At 41.4% G+C, this 20376-nt stretch overlaps 1 protein-coding gene across 1 annotated transcript; it reads left to right on the forward strand.

Moving 5' to 3' along the window:
- Positions 1-1648: 1648 nt before the first annotated feature.
- On the forward strand, positions 1649-16370 carry DNAJA2 (DnaJ heat shock protein family (Hsp40) member A2). The gene is made up of 9 exons (XM_045891166.2): positions 1649-1857; positions 3312-3371; positions 3672-3895; positions 6495-6575; positions 6827-6960; positions 9431-9627; positions 14462-14606; positions 14785-14912; positions 15564-16370. The coding sequence occupies exons 1-9, from the start codon at positions 1780-1782 to the stop codon at positions 15753-15755; spliced, it is 1239 nt and encodes a 412-aa protein (XP_045747122.1). The 5' UTR covers positions 1649-1779; the 3' UTR covers positions 15756-16370.
- Positions 16371-20376: the final 4006 nt, after the last annotated feature.

Consider the following 20376-nt stretch of genomic DNA (forward strand, 5'->3'; position numbering starts at 1 on the left):
AAGCCAATGACATAAATACTATTAAACCTAACTTTACATGTGAGGAAATAGCCTCAGAAAAATTAAGTAACTAGCTCAAGGTCACATTGTTAATAAGTGGCAGATCCAGGCTACCAACCCACATGCTCTAACTACCACAACTTTATACTGCTTTTTATGAATGTCTCAATATGTGAAAAGGAAGTGAGGAAATTGCAATCACTGAGGCCTTTACTGCATTCAAAACCAGACCTTGTGGGGTACAGAAGAATTTCCCCTAAGTAATCTACAGCCTATAACGGAGTTTGGACTCACACCAAAATACTATTCAAATTGCACATCAGACAGGACTAGGAGAGGCACAACAAGGGTAGTGGAAACTCAAATGAGAAAAGTGGTGTTCACCAGGTTGTGGAATCAAATAAGACTTCACTGAAAGAACAGCATTTTTTATAGGATTTGAAGAAAAGGGAAGAGTTAGGTGGAAGGAGTACCATGACTTCCCATCAGTTACTCCCCAGGGTTTTCAGGATAAATTTCAAACTCCTTGGCATGGTACTCAAGGCCCTCCACAACTACGGTTGGAGGAATGCCAAGGAAGAGAGATTATTCTGCAATGATTATGCCGGAGTCTTTACTACCAGTTCGGGTTCCAAAGGATCAGAACATCTTACTTCTCTGTCTCCATAAACCGTTAGTGAGTTGGAGGCAGGCACAATGGCTTATTCTCTTGTAACCCTCCCCTCCCCCAGTCCAGGTGACTGTACATCACAGCACGTGGAGGGTGCACTGCAAACATTTTCTGAAACGAATGTCAATCAATGGGCATCAATCACCAGGTAACTCTGTGTCCGGCCAAACTGCCTTATACCCTCTAGAGCTATGGTGTTGGCTAACTTTAAAGCTGTCAAGTTAGAGACTTAAACACGTGATCCCCACACAACGGGTCGGCCTTAATTTGGACCCGGATGCCACAAACCAATTGTGAAAGGTCATGAAGGCAGCGGTGATAACCCGAACATCGACAATGAATTAGATGGACTCAATTTCATTAAATGTGATTATGCCATAAAAAGGCATATTAGGTATATACATTTATGAATAAAACGGTTTCCCTTAAAACAATGGAGATTAGGGAGTATGGGTGGGAGGAGATACACAAAATCGGTAAGATGTAGCTAACTGCTGTACTCTTCGGTGCAACATACTACTTTTGGTGACTGTTTAAAAATTTCTTAATACAAAACACACACGACAGAGACACAAAGACAGACACACACCCAGGTGCTGTTTTTCATCTTAAACCCCGAGGGAACCAGACGCAGAGGGTCCACCTGCGGCATCTCGGATTCGGAGGACGACCTCTGCGGGGCTTCCCTAAGGGGCCCGGCCTGGTTTTCTCGCCCGCCGGACTCGAAGCTGACCGAGGGGGTGGCCTCTTCATCCCCTCAGCACCCTCCATACACGCCTTTCGCAGAGAGCCGAATTCTTGGAAAGCGCGGGTCACAGTTCTCTCAGTTTCTACGCTGGACCCCGCCCCGGTGACTGGACCCTGAGGAGAAGCGAGCCTTCCGCCGGGTCCTTCACCACCACGACCCCCAACGGCCGGGGCCGAGGGCTCAGGGGCGGACACCGCGCAGCGACGTCACGGCGCGCCGTGCGCCGGGTCAAAGTTCAGCCCCGCCCCTCTTCCCCCTCGCTGTCTTCCTTGGCCTGCGCTGCCGCCGACGCCGCTGTGGGCCTGGCTTCGCTCCGTCCGCTCCGTCGCCTTCTTCCCTAAGCGCTGCCCGGCCGGCCGCCATGGCAAACGTGGCCGACACCAAGCTATACGACATCCTGGGCGTCCCGCCCGGCGCCAGCGAGAACGAGCTGAAGAAGGTAGTGGGGAGCGGGACGGCCGGGCAGGGTGTGAGGGGCGCGGGCCTGCTTGGCTGAGGCGGCCAGGCCGCGCTACGGGGCTGCCCACGAGCCGGCGCCAGACGTGGCGGGCTCAGGCTGGGGGGCGGCGGCGGCAGCGAGACCGGCCTCGGCTGACCTTGGGCCGTCGGCCCCGCCTGCCCGCAAATGCAGCAAATAAAACCCGCCTCTGCGCAAACACGACGAGAACGCTTCCTTCCTCCCTCCCCCGGCGGGCGCCGGAGGCCGGGCGCTCCCGGGAGGTTGCAGCCTGCGCGGCCCTCCCCGCGCGGAGGTCATCACCCTGGAAAAACAGGTTGGACAGAGGCGCGCAGCGCATCCCGGCCTCGGGGGAGAAGTTGTCCACGCCGCGGTCGCCGGCTTCGGAGCCGAGTCCGGGCTGGGTGTAGGGCCTGGCGGGAGGGTTGAGGCCGCCCCCGCCGGCGCCTCCGGGCGGTTGGGGATGTTTCCTGGGTGCCGCAGCCGCAGGAGCACCTCCCACTCTTCCTCCTTCGCCCACTGCCCCGTGGGTCTCTGTTTGGGTGTATTGTTCTGTGGGCAGGTAACCTAGATGTTTCTGTACTCGGTTCAGGAATAAGTCGTGGGTACCAGCCAAACACCTGAGTGTACACTAAAAATAAATATAAGGCCTTATTGCTGTCTGCAATGCTGCGAATCTTTGATCTCAGGATTTCAGAGCACTTGCGGCATTTGACTGAGCCCTACTCGGTCTTCACCGAGCTTAGAGTATCCAGATTTGTAAGCTGAGAAAAAATGAGACTGCTCCTTAGGCATTGGGACGGGTAGAGTTGAGAGTAAAATGGACTTCCTGTTACCTTACCGGAAATGCTAGTCTGTATTATATAATTCATGTGTCTGTGAATAAAGACTTAAGTGCAGTATATTCTAGCCACCTAAATGTATGCAACTTCAGGAAGACTGAAGTTACTCCAGTTAATTAATACCCTGATTAATCCGCCATATGAAAAAATAAAAGGAGCTTCTCTTGATGTTTCAATTAGAGGGAAGGCAGGAGCCATCCTGAGCAGAGGTTCTTACCTTAGCTTAATTTTTAGTTAAAATATTTCGCAGTTTTAACAAACTTAACAATCATTTCTTTAGCGTTCATTAGAGTTTTCTTGGTCTGGTTACTGGCCATCAAAGACATTTGACAATAGTGAAAATATGAAATTTTTCGATATTTTGTTTTTGGTTAGTGAGTAAACAGTATTGAGGTGGATAAATTAGTAAACAATATTGAGATATTTTCTCAGCTTACGAATCCAGTTTGTCAGTCTCAATGAATGAAAGATGTTTTTGGAAGGTTTGATTTTAAAACATTGCTTCTCAGGAAAATGGATATTTAGTACTCATAAATCTTTAAATCAGATTTTGTATGTAACCTTTTTTTTTTTAAATTTTCTTTTTTATTGAAGGCATACAGAAAGTTAGCCAAGGAATACCATCCTGATAAGAATCCAAATGCTGGTGACAAAGTAAGTTATTTGAGATTTTGCCCCATGAGGTTTCAGTTTTAAATTGCCCTGCTTGAAAAAAGTCAAGAAAAGTCCCATCTCTTACCATAGAGCCAAATTTTTACATGAAGAGTATTTTGGTTTTGTAATGGGAATGCTAACGTTCCGGGCAGTGGTAGGTGGGAGATAGGACCAGAATCAAACCAAAGGTAATTTATAGCTTTTGTTAGAATAATTGGATTCCAGATTCCTGTAGCCTTTGCCCCACTCCTCTACTTGAAAATCCAGTTGTTTTCCTTGTTACTTTTTTTTCTTTTATAGTTCAAAGAAATCAGTTTTGCATATGAAGTACTGTCAAACCCTGAGAAGCGTGAATTATATGACAGATATGGAGAACAAGGTCTTCGGGAAGGTAGCGGTGGAGGTGGTGGCATGGATGATATTTTCTCTCACATTTTTGGTGGGGGATTGTTCGGCTTCATGGGCAATCAGAGTAGAAGTCGAAATGGCAGAAGAAGAGGAGAAGACATGATGCATCCACTTAAGTGAATATCTTTTTTCTTTTTTAAAAAAATATTAAGTACTATTTTTTCAAGTAGTAATGCTTAGTAAAGATAAAGGTATCAAAAACGTCCTATTGTCAGAAAAAAAAATCTTCCATTTCCTTACTATCCTCATTGGGTGACAAAATTAAATTTGATAACCTGGGTGTTTGTATTTTGCTATAGATCTTAAAGGATGGTTGATACTTCTACAGAGGAGGCAGATGGTTTTGTTATATTGGTCTGAAGCCGCTTGTTACTACATGATTTAAAATTTCAGTTATGAAGATTATTTTCTTTTTAAGTATTTAAATTTTTCAAGTTACTTTTTATTTAAAAACTTAACACAGTGAGTGACTCTGACTAGTTTGTTTACATGTTACAGTCACTCATTACTTGATCCTCCATGTGAACTCTCCTAAATTGGTTTCCATGGAGCTTGCTGGCTTCTAGCCTGACATTAACCTGCCAACATATGAATGGTGTCTGACCTTGGTCTTAGACTGTGAACCCATGAGCTCTACAATATGAAAATAGCTATTTTACTTGGCAAATTTTGTGAGGTCTTTTATCCTCTTTTCATGAACCAATAATGGTTTTACTAGCAAATGCCATAGACTTTCAAGTGTTTATTTAAAATATTTCATATTACCTAATTTATATGTTTGAGTAGATTAGAGGAAGTGTAAACTACATTGTTTGGATCTCATTCTTAAATTTGTATTTTAAAAGACTTTATCCTCAGAAATTATCATTTGGATATTATTCCAAGAGTAATAGTTGTACAGTGTGATTAGTTCTTTTTTTCTTTGATACAAAAGTGATTTAAGAAGTAAATAAGATCAAGAAAGTACTTGCTGTGTCTTAAAAAATTAATGTTCACTTTAAAATTTTTTTCATTGTATACCGCAAATGCTATTTTCTTTTAACATTATTTAAAATTTACCTATTGTTATCAGCACCATGCTCTAACCAACTGAGCTAACCGGCCACCCTAAAATTTACCTATTGTTATAAGATTTCATTTTGGGTGTCTTTATAATATTCAGTTCCATGATTTATTCAAGCATTCACCTTTTCTAGAGGATGTTGCCAATTTTTTTCTGTAGTAAATAGCTGCTTTGAGTATCTTTATATACAGCTTTGTCTTTTCTTGGCAGAGATTCTCAGGCAGGCATCAGTGTTTTGAGGCTGATAAATACAACTAAATTGCCTTGTAAAGGATTGTGCCAGTTTAGCACCATTGGTGGAGAGTGCCAGCTTGGCCAGACCATTACCCACATTTTTCCTTCATTGGCCATGTTTGTTGAAGTGTGTGTTTTTCTGGCCTCTTAGGTAGTGGTTTTGCATACTAAGTGTAATTTAATATGTAAGGAGGAAAAGATCTACCTCTTCGCCTTCTGTAGATGATTTGGTTAAAGATTGTTATGAGTATAAAAGATGCAGCCAGTTGCTTTTGTCTGATTAAGCTGTAGCTATGTTATTATTTGAAAGTGTTGCTAATGTTTTGTCCATCAGTGTTTTATTCTTATATTGTCTAGAACGTATAAATTTAAGCTTGAAATAATGATTTGGGGAAAGTTGGAATGCCACAATATAAATAGTATAGGTGCTTTGCAAAATACTTTTAACAATTGTTCCTCTATTTTAAAGTAAATCTTCACTGCTAAAGGAGTTTTAAAAACACAGTGAGAAGGGTAAAACCACATTAAAAGCATTGCGTTCAGATCCTAAAAGAATAGTCTTTTTGAGACTTGATATACATAGGTTTTTTTGAGGTTAGTTTGGAAATGAATGGTCCTGTAATTCAAATATGCTATATAAAGGTGAATTGGGTTTTATCAGTTACGCATTTTTAATAGGCTTTTAAACTCTCCTTTTTTTTTTCTTTTTTTTTTTGATGATAGACCCCTTTGGAAATTTGGTAGAAGTTCAAATATATAATTTTGATTATAAGTCAGTGGGTCCTTAAGACCTCTTAAGCTTCTAGGCTCCCTGTTGAAAACCTTTCCCTCCTCTCTGTCACACTGCTGATAAGGTTACTTTTGTTTTTGAGACATACGCTATCTAAGTTGCATATAACTCCCATAAGTTGTAATATAACTTTGTCACCTTTCTAAAAATTGTCCTTGGGGGGAGCAAAGCCTTTAGTAGAGCATGGACTCTGGAACCAAGCTGCCTATGTGATCAAGAAAGGCAAGTTAACCCGTCTGTTCAGTTTTGTCTTGTAAAATGAGGATAATAATTGTACCTCATTCAGAGGGTTGGATTAGATGAAGGGCCTCCTGCCTGAGGCCAGAAGAAGGTTGTGATGCTTGAGTTTGTTCAATTATCAGCTCTGTCAGAAAATGTAGCATAACAAATTGTTAGCCTGATCCTATAGGTTGTGGCTTTGAGCACCATGGATACTGTCCATAATCATAAAAGTCTTCTGCTTATTTGAGCCACAAAATAAAACTTCGATCAGTTGACTTAATTAATGTAAGATGATTTTGAATTCTTTAAAAGGTTATAGTGGAATTTGCTGTATCAGCGGTCATTTATATCTTGTATTTAGGAGAACTTGGCAAAATTTGATTGGACCTAATTCTTTTCTCCCCAGGGTGTCTTTAGAAGATCTGTATAATGGCAAGACAACCAAACTACAACTTAGCAAGAATGTACTCTGTAGTGCATGCAGTGGGTAAGTGTGTGTTCAGGTTTATGAAATAAATTTCCATCTGTTCTTTCAGTGGCACTTTTAGTCTATACCAGGTAAAAATTGTTCATGATTTAAACTACCCAACACAGAACATTTTCTGATACATTTGAAAGTCAGTTTAAATACTAGTCATTGGGGGTTGAAGGTGAAGGTAAAAAGCACATTTCCTGTTTGTCATGGCCAATGGAATGGTCCGTGGGCAAAAATCTAATTTATATATTTGCTTGCTTTAGCCAAGGTGGAAAGTCTGGAGCTGTTCAGAAGTGTAGTGCTTGTCGGGGTCGAGGTGTACGCATCATGATCAGACAGCTGGCTCCAGGAATGGTACAACAGATGCAGTCTGTGTGTTCTGACTGTAATGGAGAAGGTATGCATGACAATACTTCTCTGCTTTTATGTTGAAATGGATTAGAAATGCAGGAATTGGAGAGGCTTACAATTTTTCTTTTTTAATATGTGTTTGTATTCATCTTATTAAAGAAAAGATACAGAGTTCTAAAAGAAGAATGTGAAAATAATTATTCTATTATGCATAGGCCCAATGAACACAGACAGTAAATTTGTATTATGTTCAATAAAATGTTAGTCTTTAGTTCCGAAAGGATGGGCAAAGTCCTTTGTCCCTTTATATTATTAAAGGTTATATTTGATAAAGAGGGAGACAGCAAATTGTTTAGTTATTCTGATAAGTGGAAGATTTTACTGTAAGCTTTAGCTAGCTTTTAAGGATAGGTAAGGGGAATTGAAGCTTCTCACAGAAGTAAATACTTTAGGTTTTAAATGACTTTGAAATACTTAGGCTCAGAGTGATTTCTGAAACTACTACTCACCTCTGTCCTTGTAGTGCTTTTTAGCCATAGACAATATATAACCAAATGGGCATGACTGACTTCCAGTTAAACATTTCTTAGAAAAACAAGGGCATACCCAATTTGGCCTGGGGATTTAGTTTACCAGACCCTGTTCTAGAGCAGTGCCATCTAGTAAAATTTTCCTACAATGTTGGAGATGTTCTATATATGCAATGTTGAGTATGGTCACCACTAGCCACCTGTGACTATTCAGTACATGAAATGTAGCTAGTGTGACTGAGGAACTGAATTTTTAATTTTAATTAATTTAAACTTTAAATAGTCACAGATGGCTGGTGGCTACCATATTGGACAGCACAGTTCTAGACCATCTTTTTCCAAATTACTCCAGGAAGTGGTGAAATAATGGAGAAACTGCATATTATATTCCCCTCCTGGAAAGTCTTAGTGCACTTTACCTTATTAAAGCCTCTTAACAGTTCCTGCTATCAAGAAACCAAAGTTTACTGAAATCTTTACCCATGTGCCATTCCATTATGAGGAACTGGTGTTTTGCAGAACATACTTTTTGAAAGCAGTGTTCTAGAAATAGTCCCTCAAGTCATTAATTATACATGTTACCTAAGCATTAAAGTGTGCCAGTAATCAGCCAGTAGAAATCAATGCTATTTTTTCACATGTAGAACTTCAGTTTTACTTTATTATACCACTAATTAAATGTTTCAGAAGAACACATAGAAAAGAAGCTGTGTTGTCCTAAACGTGGTATGGGGGTACTCAGTGTCAGCTAAAATTTAGCCATTTCTTAATTGGTTTTGGAAATTTCTCAGTGATAGCGTACCTAAATAAAAGGAAGATCCGTAATAGGACATCTGAGCAGGGGTTAGTCTAGGAAATAAATAAAATCTCATACCAACTATACAATGTAATAATGAGCCATAAAAGATATTTAAGTTTTTATTTGGGTTGTCTCTGTCAGCAAACTTACTTGAAACTAAGCCTGAAAACAAAAAAGGAAGTAGCACTTGTAGAAGCTTCAGCATCTGACCACCCATTTTTTTTTCCTTGAAGCTTAGGCTTTGTTTTAACTTGAGGAAATAGAGTCAGGAGCCAAGAGAGTAGTGTTTAAGATACATTACATTTCTCATACGTTTCTTTGAAATAGAGGGAACCAGGTAGCTGGGTCCTTCAGGTAACCTGTAGTAAGATGTGAGTTTCTGTTATTAAGAATGATAATTTAAACAAAACTTTAGGGGCATCTGGGTGGCTCAGATTGTTAAGCGTCTGCCTTCAGCTCAGGTCATGATCCCAGGGTCCTGGGATTGAGCCCCATGTCGGGCTCCTGGCTCGGCGGGGAGCCTGCTTCTGCCTCTCCCCCTGCTGGTGCGCGCGCTCTCTCTCTCTCTCTCTCTCTCTCTCTGTCTCAAATGAATAAATATAATCTTTTTTTTTTTTTTTTTAAAGATTTTATTTATTTGAGAGAGAGAGAATGAAAGACAGAGAGCATGAGAGGGAGGAGGGTCAGAGGGAGAAGCAGACTCCCCGCCGAGCAGGGAGCCCGATGCGGGACTCGATCCCGGGACTCCAGGATCATGACCTGAGCCAAAGGCAGTTGCTTAACCAACTGAGCCACCCAGGCGCCCTAAATATAATCTTTAAAAAAATATATAAAATAAATATAAATAAAATTTTAGATAGCAGTTAAATGCAGAACATTTATTTAATGAATAAAAACATTATTAAGACGTATCTTAAGAGTGCAATGTAGGGGGCACCTGGGTGGCTCAGTCGTTAAGCGTCTGCCTTCGGCTCAGGTCATGATCCCAGGGTCCTGGGATCGAGCCCCGCATTGGGCTCCCTGCTCGGCGAGAAGCCTGCTTCTCTCTCTCCCACTCCCCCTGCTTGTGTTCCCTCTCTCACTGTGTCTCTCTGTCAAATAAATAAATAAAATCTTTAAAAAAAAAAAAAAAAAAAGAGTGCAACATAGTACTCTTGCTGGAAGTTTTAATGTTACTCTCTTTCTAGGAGAGGTAATTAATGAAAAGGACCGCTGTAAAAAATGTGAGGGGAAGAAGGTGATTAAAGAAGTCAAGATTCTTGAAGTCCACGTAGACAAAGGCATGAAACATGGACAGAGAATTACATTCACTGGGGAAGCAGATCAGGCCCCAGGAGTGGAACCAGGAGACATTGTTCTTTTGCTACAAGAGAAGGAACATGAGGTAAATCCCTTTTTGTTTGTTTGTTTGTTTGATTTTTGTTTTATTCACAAATGGGTCTTGCGGTCAAGATACAGGTTTAGATCTTTTTGGGTTCTTTGGAACAACATTGAACATAAATGAAGTTAAGTGGTTGGGCTGAGTTTATAAGAACTGACTTGCTTAGTAGACCAACAAAGCAGGTGCTTTCAGAAGCACTGAAAAGGAGTCAGTTTTGGTTCAAGCTCAGCCATTGATTAGCACTATAACCTTAAGTAATCCTGTTGTGGTTATACCCCAGTTTCCTTGTATGAAAATAAGGGCATTGGAGCGCTTGGGGGGGCTCAGTCGTTAAGTGTCTGCCTTCCATTCAGGTCATGATCCCAGGGTCCTGGGATCGAGCCCCGCATCGGCTCCCTGCTCCGCGGGAAGGCTGCTTCTCCCTCTCCCACTTCCCCTGCTTGTGTCCCTCTCTCACTGTCTCTCTCTCTTCTAATAAATAAAATCTTAAAAAAAAAAAAGAGGGCGGGCGCCTGGGTGGCTCAGTTGGTTGAGCGACTGCCTTCGGCTCAGGTCATGATCCTGGAGTCCCTGGATCGAGTCCCGCTTCTCCCTCTGACCCTCCCCCTCTCATGTGCTCTCTCTCTCATTCTCTCTGTCTCAAATAAATAAATAAAATCTTTAAAAAAAAAAAAAAAAGGGCATTGGACCAGATTATCTAAGGCAGCTTATTTTTCATTGTGAAACTCCTTTGATAGAGGGTGAGTGGTAGATAGGGCTTCAGTCTTCAGTGCTGCTCTCTTGATTAGTTTTTACATACTGGGTTAACCATGTGAGCTTTTCTTTAAAGGTTCTGCAGTTTAAGAAAAATTATTTTGGGGGCACCTGGGTGACTCAGTTGGTTAAGCATCTGCCTTCCGCTCAGGTCATGATCTTGGGGTCCTGGGATCGAGCCCAAATCAGCCTTCCTGCTCAGTTGAGAGTCTGCTTCTCCCTCTCCCTCTGCCCCTCCCCCCACCCCTGCTTGCATGCTCTCTCAAATAAATAAAATCTTAAAAATTATTATTATTTTAGATATATATTGTATGTTATGTACAAGGCATAATTAACTGGTCCAACGATCTGGTCTAGTGTATATTATTTTGATTATACCATTGCATGTGTATTTTTTTTAAGATTTTATTTATTTGACCGAGCGGGAGAGCACAAGCAGGGGGAGCAGCAAAGGGAGAGGGAGAAGCAGGTTCCCTGCTGAGCAGGGAGCCTGATGCAGGGCTCGATCCCAGGACCCCAGGATCGTGACCTGAGCTGAAGGCAGACAGTTTACCGAATGAGCCACCCAGGTGCCCCCGCACGTGTATTTTTTAATGTGCTATAGAGTATACTGTGGGCTTTTGTTCTTGAAGACGGTATCTGGAGCTATTCAGGAAACCTCTTTAGTAATCACCCAGATTCTGATTTTTGACCCGGTTCTGGCATTGTACTTGACCACATTGACTTGAGTTTCTCTGAAGGTCCTTATATCGCAAGTCAACCACCTTTTTAGTTTGTACTGAAATTTTCTCTTTTGGTGGTGATTTCTACAAGTAAGGTAAATTTTGAAAATCACTTAAAAGAATCTAATAGAGAGTAAAGCCGTATTGAGATGTAGATTCTGGGAATTAGATTGGTTAGATTAATTCTCTCACTAGATTGTGGCTTGCTCTCCTATACTAACCTTTCTCAGGATAAATTTCTTACCTCAGCAAAGCTATAAATTACTATATATATATCTAGGCTCTTTGTGGATATTGCCAAACGTACAAATAGCAAGGGCTTCCTGCTTGCTAAAAAATAGTAATTCCTAGAATTCTGCTTTAGGGTCTTGTAGGTTGAAATATTTGTAACCCTGTAGTTGTTTTCCCCCAAAGATTTATTTATTTATTTGAGAAAGACAGAGTTGGGGGGAGGGGCAGAGGGAGAGCAAATCTCAAGCAGACTCCGCACTCAGTGCAGAGCCCAACATGGGGCTTGATCTCACAACCCTGAGATCAGGACCTGAGCCGAAAGCAAGAGTCTGGACGCTCAACTGACTGAGTCACCCAGGAGCCCCAAAAAGAGCTGTAACTCTTTTAAAAGATTCTCTGTTAACTGGCATTGTAGCCATTTCTTCATTTGTTCAATCATGCCTTTCATGCAAAACACCATGTAACAAGGCAGAAAGGCAGAAAGATAGCTAGGTAATTGAGATGTTTATAATATGCTTGGGTATAAACTGTATTGTAAGACGGTCCAGACAACATGTGGGTATTTTCATTGATCTATCATTGGAATAGTTTGGTTTTTTTTGTTTTTTTTTGTTTTTAAAGATTTTATTTATTTATTTGACAGAGACACAGCGAGAGAGGGAACACAAGCAGGGGGAGTGGGAGAGGGAGAAGCAGGCTCCCTACAGAGCAGGGAGCCCGATGCAGGACTCGATCCCAGGACCCTGGGATCATGACCTGAGCTGAAGGCAGTCGCCTAACCAACTGAGCCACCCAGGCGCCCTCATTGGAATAGTTTGAGGACAGTTACCAAATGGTGTGTGGCATGCAGCAGCAGGAGGGTAATGGAGAAGTTAAGAAGTAATGTTTATTTGGAGGAGAGTTTTTGGTATGTCACACTGGTGGTGAAACTTTTTTTTATCCTACATTCAGTCTTTAGTGTTGCTACATAATTGAGTTAGGATTTTTAAAATACAGATTACTGGATTTGGAGACAAGGATCTAAGTTCTGACTCCCTATTTAGTACTAGCTTTGGGCTCCATGGGCTTGGCTTTGCTTTCTAAATACAAAGTAGTCGTCCCTCAAGGATAATGTAGAATCAGATGAGATCTGATTCTCAGAATAAACTGCTTTTCTTTCTTGGGGCTGTGGGGAGGCGTTTGGAAGAAGGTCACCTCTTAAAATTGTTGGAAGTGGTGGAGTTGCATGGAATTTCCAACAGACAGCAGATGTAACTGTCTAAAGTAGAAAATAGGAGATGTTAGAGGTTAGAGTGGAAGTTCAGCTGGTGAGAGGTCAAAGGATGTTACTTCATGGTTTTACTATGACCAGTAAAGTAAATTGGAGCCCGAGATTTAGGCTTTTGTTTAATTAATACCACTGAAAATATTAACCTTTCTTTTTTTCAAGGATTTATTTATTTCAGAGAGGGGAGGGCGGGCGAGAGAATCTCAAGCAGATTCCCTTGTGAGCACAGAGCCAGGATGCGGGCCGATGCCATGACTCTGGGATCATGACCTGACCTTAGCCAAATCGAAACCAAGAGTCGGACGCTCAACCGACTGAGCCACCCAGGCACCCTGAAAATGTTAGCCTTCTAAGAAAATTTGGCTAGTCTCAACTAGTTCATGAAAAAGCTTGTAGTTATTTTGTTTGGGGCTTTTTTTTTTTACTCCCAAAGTTTGTGCTGAAGGAATTGTCAGGCCATGAGATTAGGGTGGGTGCTATAGCTGAAACATACAAATCTCTCTTTTTTTTTAATGTTTATTTATTTGATAGAGACACAGCGAGAGAGGGAACACAAGCAGGGAGAGTGGGAGAGGGAGAAGCAGGCTTCCCGCCGAGCAGGGAGCCCGATGCGGGGCTCGATCCCAGGACCCTGGGATCATGACCTGAGCCGAAGGCAGACACTTAACGACTGAGCCACCCATGCACCCCTCATCAGTTGCATATAGCACCCAATGCTCATTACATCAAGTGCTCTCCTTAATGCCCATCACCCATTATCCCATCTCCCCTCCAGCAATCTTTTTCCCTTTTGTTGAGTCTCTTACGGTTTGCCTCTCTCTCTATTTTTGTCTTATTTTTCCTTCCCTTCCCTTATGTTCATCTGTTTTGTTCTTTGGAGGAGAGATTATTTTGTATTGAAAAAAATCTAGGTGACCTTTCATTGCAGTTTTGTTTCATCTTAAATTTCAAAAGCGAAGTATAGATATTTGTAAATTCTAATAAGCAAAAACTATAAGTAAGGTATGTGTGAAATTGGATGTATTTTTCCTACACATTGAAAGCTCAGAAATATACTTGATGTTTATTGAATAATCTTTGCATTACCTAAGCCATAGACTAATATTGTAATTAGTCACTTGGCACTGCTGTTTGATTTATATTCATCTAAGCAAATTTTGAATTTTAGGTGAGGTAATACTTGCTTGTACATGTGTAAAGCATGATATTGAGCCCATTTAGTGGTTGAGCTTTTTATGTTGAACTTGGGCTCTCCCCTTCCCCTGTTACAGTCATGTCTGGGGAGCACTTCCAAGATGAACCTCTTCTACAGAATCCTGCTGGACTGTCTACACCCTTTTTTGCTCAGAGGCAGGGTCAGGAAATGAGCCACAGTTGCAGAATATCTCTGGTTCTGTTTTTTGGAGCCTGAGCTATGCTTTATTAGAGCCAGTTTTCTCAATTCCAGTGCTTTCCTTTCCTTTTTTTTTTTTTTTAAAGATTTTATTTAATCATTTGACAGCGCGCACCAGCAGGGGGAAGGGCAGAAGGAGAGGGAGAAGCAGACTCCCCACTGAGCAGGGAGCCCAATTCAGGGCTTGATCCCAGGACCCTGGGATCAGGACCCCAGCCGAAGGCAAATGCTTAACTAACTGAGCCACCCAGGTGCTCCTCCCAATGCTTTTCTGATAGATGTTTCTAGCATAATACATGAGAATAGCTAGGTTTCTTTATATAAATTTAGGGAATTAGGGATGACAACAGTTTGGCTTTTACAATGAATGGTAGAATTAAGGTTTTGAAATCATTTCAAGGAACACAGCACAACAGGGTATGGCTTCATAATTTTTTTTTTTTAAATGTGTTTTGTGTGCTTTATTTGTAGGTGTTCCAAAGAGATGGGAATGACTTGCACATGACATATAAGATAGGACTTGTTGAAGCTCTATGTGGATTTCAGTTCACATTTAAGCACCTTGATGGACGTCAGATTGTGGTGAAATACCCCCCCGGAAAAGTAATTGAACCAGGTAAATCTTGATTTTTGTCTAATCCAGGATTCCATGTGGTTTTGTTTTTGTTGTTGAGTTGTTTTTTTTTTTCCAGTTTGTAATTTTTTTATAGTAGGTGACTCTCAAAAGAATTATTGAGCACCTTTCTTCTTGGGTAAAATTCTAATAATTTCCTTTTTACTTACTCAAATAATAGGATGTGTCCGTGTAGTTCGAGGGGAAGGAATGCCACAGTATCGTAATCCCTTTGAAAAAGGTGATCTCTACATAAAGTTTGATGTGCAGTTTCCTGAAAACAACTGGATCAACCCAGACAAGCTTTCTGTAAGTGTTCTCTCTAAATATAAGCAACAAATTACTTAAAGTTTAACAGTGAGGTGTTTGTCACCTTTGATTTGTTTTGGGTGCTAGGATTTTTTTAACACTTGAGTGGTTGTTGGGCCGTCCTGGTGATTATTAAAAGCAAAGCTTGGTGTGCCTGGGTGGCTCAGTTACTTAAGCATCCAACTGTATTTCAAGCCCCATGTCAGGCTCCTCACCGGATGTGGAACCTGCTTCAGGTTCTCTCTCTCCCTCTCCCCCCACCCACACTCTTTGTATCTCTCTTAAAAAACAAAACAACAACAACAAAAACAAATCTTGCTGGTGTAAATATTGATGGTGCCAAGCAGGGAGTAGTAAAGAATTAAAGCAGACTGGATGTAAGTTGGTGTTGGAAGGATTGGGACTCCCTGGACACCAGATCCCTCCCCTAAAGAGGCAGCCTTTCGAAAGCTTAGCATTAGTCCTTCCATGCAGGAAGGCATGTCTTCTGTGGGTCATTAGTTTGTGATCTTCTGGCTTAAAGTGCACTAGATTTATCTATTTTAACTCTCAAAGAAGCATATACCTTGGATATACCTTAGATTGTATCCAAAGGGAAGTTGAAGATAGCTCACAAACTAACCTTTTTGTTTTGTTTTGATTTTCATAAAGGAGCTAGAAGATCTTCTGCCATCTAGACCAGAAGTTCCAAACATAATTGGAGACACAGAGGAGGTAGAGCTTCAAGAATTTGATAGCACTCGGGGCTCGGGAGGTGGTCAGAGGCGTGAAGCCTATAACGATAGCTCTGATGAAGAAAGCAGCAGCCATCATGGACCAGGAGTGCAATGTGCCCATCAGTAAACTCTGCAAACAAATTGCACAGGTGGATTTTCTTTCCACATTTGCCCGGTTTGCTTTCAGCGATCCAGCTGGAGTGTCTGGTCAATCCAGAGGAACTGATGGACATCTGTTGGTCTATGTGTAACTTTTAAAATTGGTATAGTATCTACAGAGTGTATAATTTAAACTAACCACAAAGCTTTACATCTTCATTTTGACTGTTCTGTAGCAGAATAAAGCACTTGAAAGGAAACAAGACTCCCTTTCACACATGGATTATAAGTTTCAGTCCTGGTATCTGTGCTTGATTTTTATCAGTTTTGTGTAGATTTTATGTTTCATATTTTAAATCCAAATCCCACATTGTAAAGTTTGTGTACAATTTGTCCTGAAGCTTTGTGTTTGGCTGCACCTGCATAAGCTGCTACAAATAGAATAAAGAATTTCATAGCCTGTATCTATCGTTTAGATGCATGGAAAAATGGGCTTTGCACACAATGGGTTTGGAGCTGACTGGGAACAATGGAGAAAAAAATAACATTAGCTGTGGTTGTAAAGTCCCCCCCCCCCTTTTTTTTTTACCATCTTGTGAAAGGTTTCTGAAACTCGATAATAAAAAGCAGTTGGTATAAATTATTCTTTGTGTCACATTTTTAAAAGGAAGAACATACTTTGAACTGTAAAATAGATCCTTAAGCTGGAGAATGTATCCTTCATTCTGGTTCTTAAGCAGCCCTTAAAAACCCATTGGCCTGAAGCCTATGCCTCAGGTACGTGCCCATTTTATAGTTTTAAAAGGCAAAGAGAAAGTTTGATATGTTGGTAGAAACAGGCTTTATTGGCTTCAATTGATGCTTTGTACAGTCAAGGACATCAGAGTTATGTAACTCGTAAGTTATGATCCTGAGCGTTGGGGCCAGGTTAATCTAGCCTCTGTATCTCCCACCACCACCCCGTTTTAAAAATAAGGTAACAGCAAATCAATATTAGAACCATGTCTGCAAAGAACCTGTTAAAATGCTCTGTTTTCATTAAATGTTAAGTTAAAGATTCTCTGTCTCCATTAAGTTGAATATTTGAGATTGGGGGAAGCACTGATTACTAATGTTTTATAGAAAAGTAAGACTCAGGCTGGTATGAGAAAAATCAGGTAAAACTACTATGAAGAGGATGTTGTGTCGCTCTTCTTTCCATCTTCTATTACCTTCTTTTCATTCCCAGAGTAGATCTTCTTAGAACACACTTTAATTTTAGGGAAAAGAGACATTAGTTGTACGTTTTACATCTGTAAAAGAACAAACAGGGAAAACTGAAAGCTAAAATTTAAAAATGTATTATGCCATCCCTGAGCCTAAACACAGTACTTGTAGTTTATTTCCAGGTCTACCAGAACCTGAGTGGGGGGCGGGAGGGGGGGAGTGGGAAGTGTCCTGGCATTAATCAAGGCCTGTGAGGTTAAAATTACTGCCCTGTCCTCTCTACCTCCATTGTACAAAAAATACTTTACAACCAGCCTGGGCAAGGTTCAACAGCATCCTAGTTTTGTATCCAAGGTTGCTTCCCCATAACCACTTCAAGGGTAAGAAATGCAGTGGCAATATAAAGTTTGTAGCCTTTCCAATAAAGGTTTATAAAACATTAGAGTTGTTCAGTGTAGTCTTTGTTTTAATTCTACCCAGGTGTCCTGGCCGTAGTGAGAGCCAGACGGAAGGAGAATCCAACCCCGTTAAGAACTGTGACTGCACTCGGTTGTGTTCTGCTTCGCAGAATCAGCTTGTGCAGTAGCAGCCGCACAGAGGATCTTTTTACCAACTATTGAAGTAACTCCTGTGCCATTAAACCTGCCTTTTAAAAAAAGGTGTAGAACTCCGTGGTTTCCAGTGTACTTACAGAGTTTGCCACCATCACCACTATCTAATTCCGGAACATATTCATCACCCCAGGAAAAAAAACCCAAATCCATTAGCATTCACTCCCCAGCCCCTAGTACAGGGACTACCCTAGTTTCATTTTGTATAAAATGGAGTCATAACATCATGTGGCCTTGTGTAAGCTGTTCATTTAGTATGTTTTCAAGGTTTATCCCTGTCATAGTATGGATCAGTACTTCATTTTTATTGTCAAGTAATCTGTGTAGCTAGCAATGCCCTGTGTTTGTTTACCCATCCATCAGTTGATGGTCATTTGGGGGGTTTTCCATTTGAATAATGCTATGAACGTTCATGTATAAATTTTTGTATGGACATATTTACAATTTTTTTAGATCTATACCAGGAATGGGTCACATGGTAAGTTAATCTTTTGAAAACCTGCCAAACTTTTCTAAAAAGACTGCACCATTTTATAGTCCTACCAGCAGTGTATGAGATTTCAATTTTTCCACTTGAACTGCCAACGTCTGTTAGTACCTGTCATCCGAGTGGGTAATGAAGTGGTTTTTATTTGCATTTGCCCAGTGTCTCATGATGTTGGCCACCTTTTCATGTGCTTACTGGCTGTCTGTATATCTTTGGAGAAATGTATTCAAATCCTTTGCCACCCCATACTTTATTCAGATTTTCTTATTTTTTATCTTTTTCTGTTCCAGGATATCCTATTATACTTAGTCATACCTGCAAAGGCTCCTCTTTGCTGTGACAGTCCTCAGACTTGTTTGGTTTTGATGACCTACACAATTTTGAGGAATACTGGTCAGCTATTTTGCAGAATGTCCCTTGGTTATATGTATAAAGTTTCCCACAGTACTAGTTACAGAAATGAATCAGTATATTGTTGAAAAACCTGTCTCCTCTGATCATAACACTTCTGACACTACCTGGAGTTAGTGCAGACTCCGCAGGTTAAGGGCTCAGTCCCACAAGACTGCCCCAACTTCAGGTGTCAATCACAAGTCCCAGGTTGTCACCTACACTTCTAACCAACTGCTCATCAGTGGTACCCACCACCCCCTCCTCAGGTTCGATAACTTGCTAGAATGGCTCACAGAACTCAGGAAAACACTACTTACTAGATTGCCAGTTTATTGTAAAGGATGCAACTCAGGAACACCCAAAGGGAGGAGATGCATAGAGCAAGGGATGTGGAGTTTCCATCCCTCTGAGCACATCCCTCTCCCAGCACCTTGATGTGTTCACCAATCTGAAGCTCTTCTGGACCCTGTCCTTTAGGGTTTCTGGGGAGGTTCCATTACATAGGCACAACTGATTAAATTCATCAGCCATTTGTGGGTTTTGGGGTTTTTTTGTCTCATTAAACTTTCATTTTTAATGGGTCTCAAAATTCAGTGACAGATTTTGGTCAAGTTGTTTCCATTAAAAAGTACTGATTTTAAAAACTAATAACGTAAAACTGCCACACACACACACACACACACACACACCAAATGGTTCCCAAACACACACACACACACACACCCCAAATGGTTCCCAAAACATTGTCCCTGGTTCTACAATGCATTGTTAGCATTAACCAGTCTTTTACTGTTAAACTTAAATGGTGTCATCAAAGCAGTGGACAAGAAAGCAGCTGGAGGGGCGCCTGGGTGGCTCAGTTGGTTAAGCGACTGCCTTCGGCTCAGGTCATGATCCTGGAGTCCCGGGTTCGAGTCCCACATCAGGCTCCCTGCTCGGCGGGGAGTCTGCTTCTCCCTCTGACCCTCCCCCCTCTCATGCTCTCTCTCTCTCTCATTCTCTCTCTGTCAAATAAATAAATAAAATCTTAAAAAAAAAAAAAAAGAAGAAGGCAGCTGGAGCTGACAAGGTCGCCAACTATGCCCAGAAAGCTCAGAAGGCTAAATGAGTATTATCCCCCATACCTGCCACCCCAGTCTTAATCAGCGGTAGATGAATGGTTTTAGAACTGTTTGTGTCCTTGACCGTTTGTGATTGAACTTAATCTCAGCCTCTCTTACCTTCTGGAGGTCAGGACGGTGAGGCTGGAAGTTCCAACCCTCTAATCACACGGTTGGTTCCTCTGGTAACCAGATTCCATACTTTGAGACTCATCTCATTTGCATAAAATCAGGTATGGTTGAAAGGGTCTTGTTATGAATAAAAAAGACACACCTCCCACCCCTGTGAGGAAATTCCAAGGTTTTAGGAGCTCTGTGCTGGGAACCAGGAATAAAGACCAAATGTGTATTTCTTACTCTATCACAATATCACAGTGTCATCTCCTGAAACATCGCAACACACTGCTGCATGTCAAAACTCTGTCAAGGCACATGTATAAAACTTGTTTCTAACAGGCCTACTTGCACAAGTCAGTCTAGTGTTATTTCAGTGAAACACTGAGAAAGCTTGCTCCCACCATCTGCCTACCATTTGCTTAGTTGTGGAATTCCACGATGATAAATGTATGGCGATAGTAGAATTGTAAACCCATACCCACATGAGAAACAAGTTTATCAACTAGTGTACAGTGCTAAGAATAGTTTCTTTTTTTAAGATTTCATTTATTAGAATGAGAGAGAGCACATGAGAGGGGGGAGGGTCAGAGGGAGAAGCAGACTCCCTGCCAAGCAGGGAGCCCGATGCGGGACTCCATCCTGGGACTCCAGGATCATGACCTGAGCCGAAGGCAGTCGCTTAACCAACTGAGCCACCCAGGCGCCCAAGAATAGTTTCTTTTTTTTTTTTTTTTA

The sequence above is a fragment of the Mirounga angustirostris genome, unplaced genomic scaffold (assembly GCF_029215605.1).
Source record: "Mirounga angustirostris isolate CCGP_5_RB_7025 unplaced genomic scaffold, mMirAng1.0.hap1 SCAF_16, whole genome shotgun sequence".
NCBI classification, from domain to species: Eukaryota; Metazoa; Chordata; class Mammalia; order Carnivora; family Phocidae; genus Mirounga; species Mirounga angustirostris.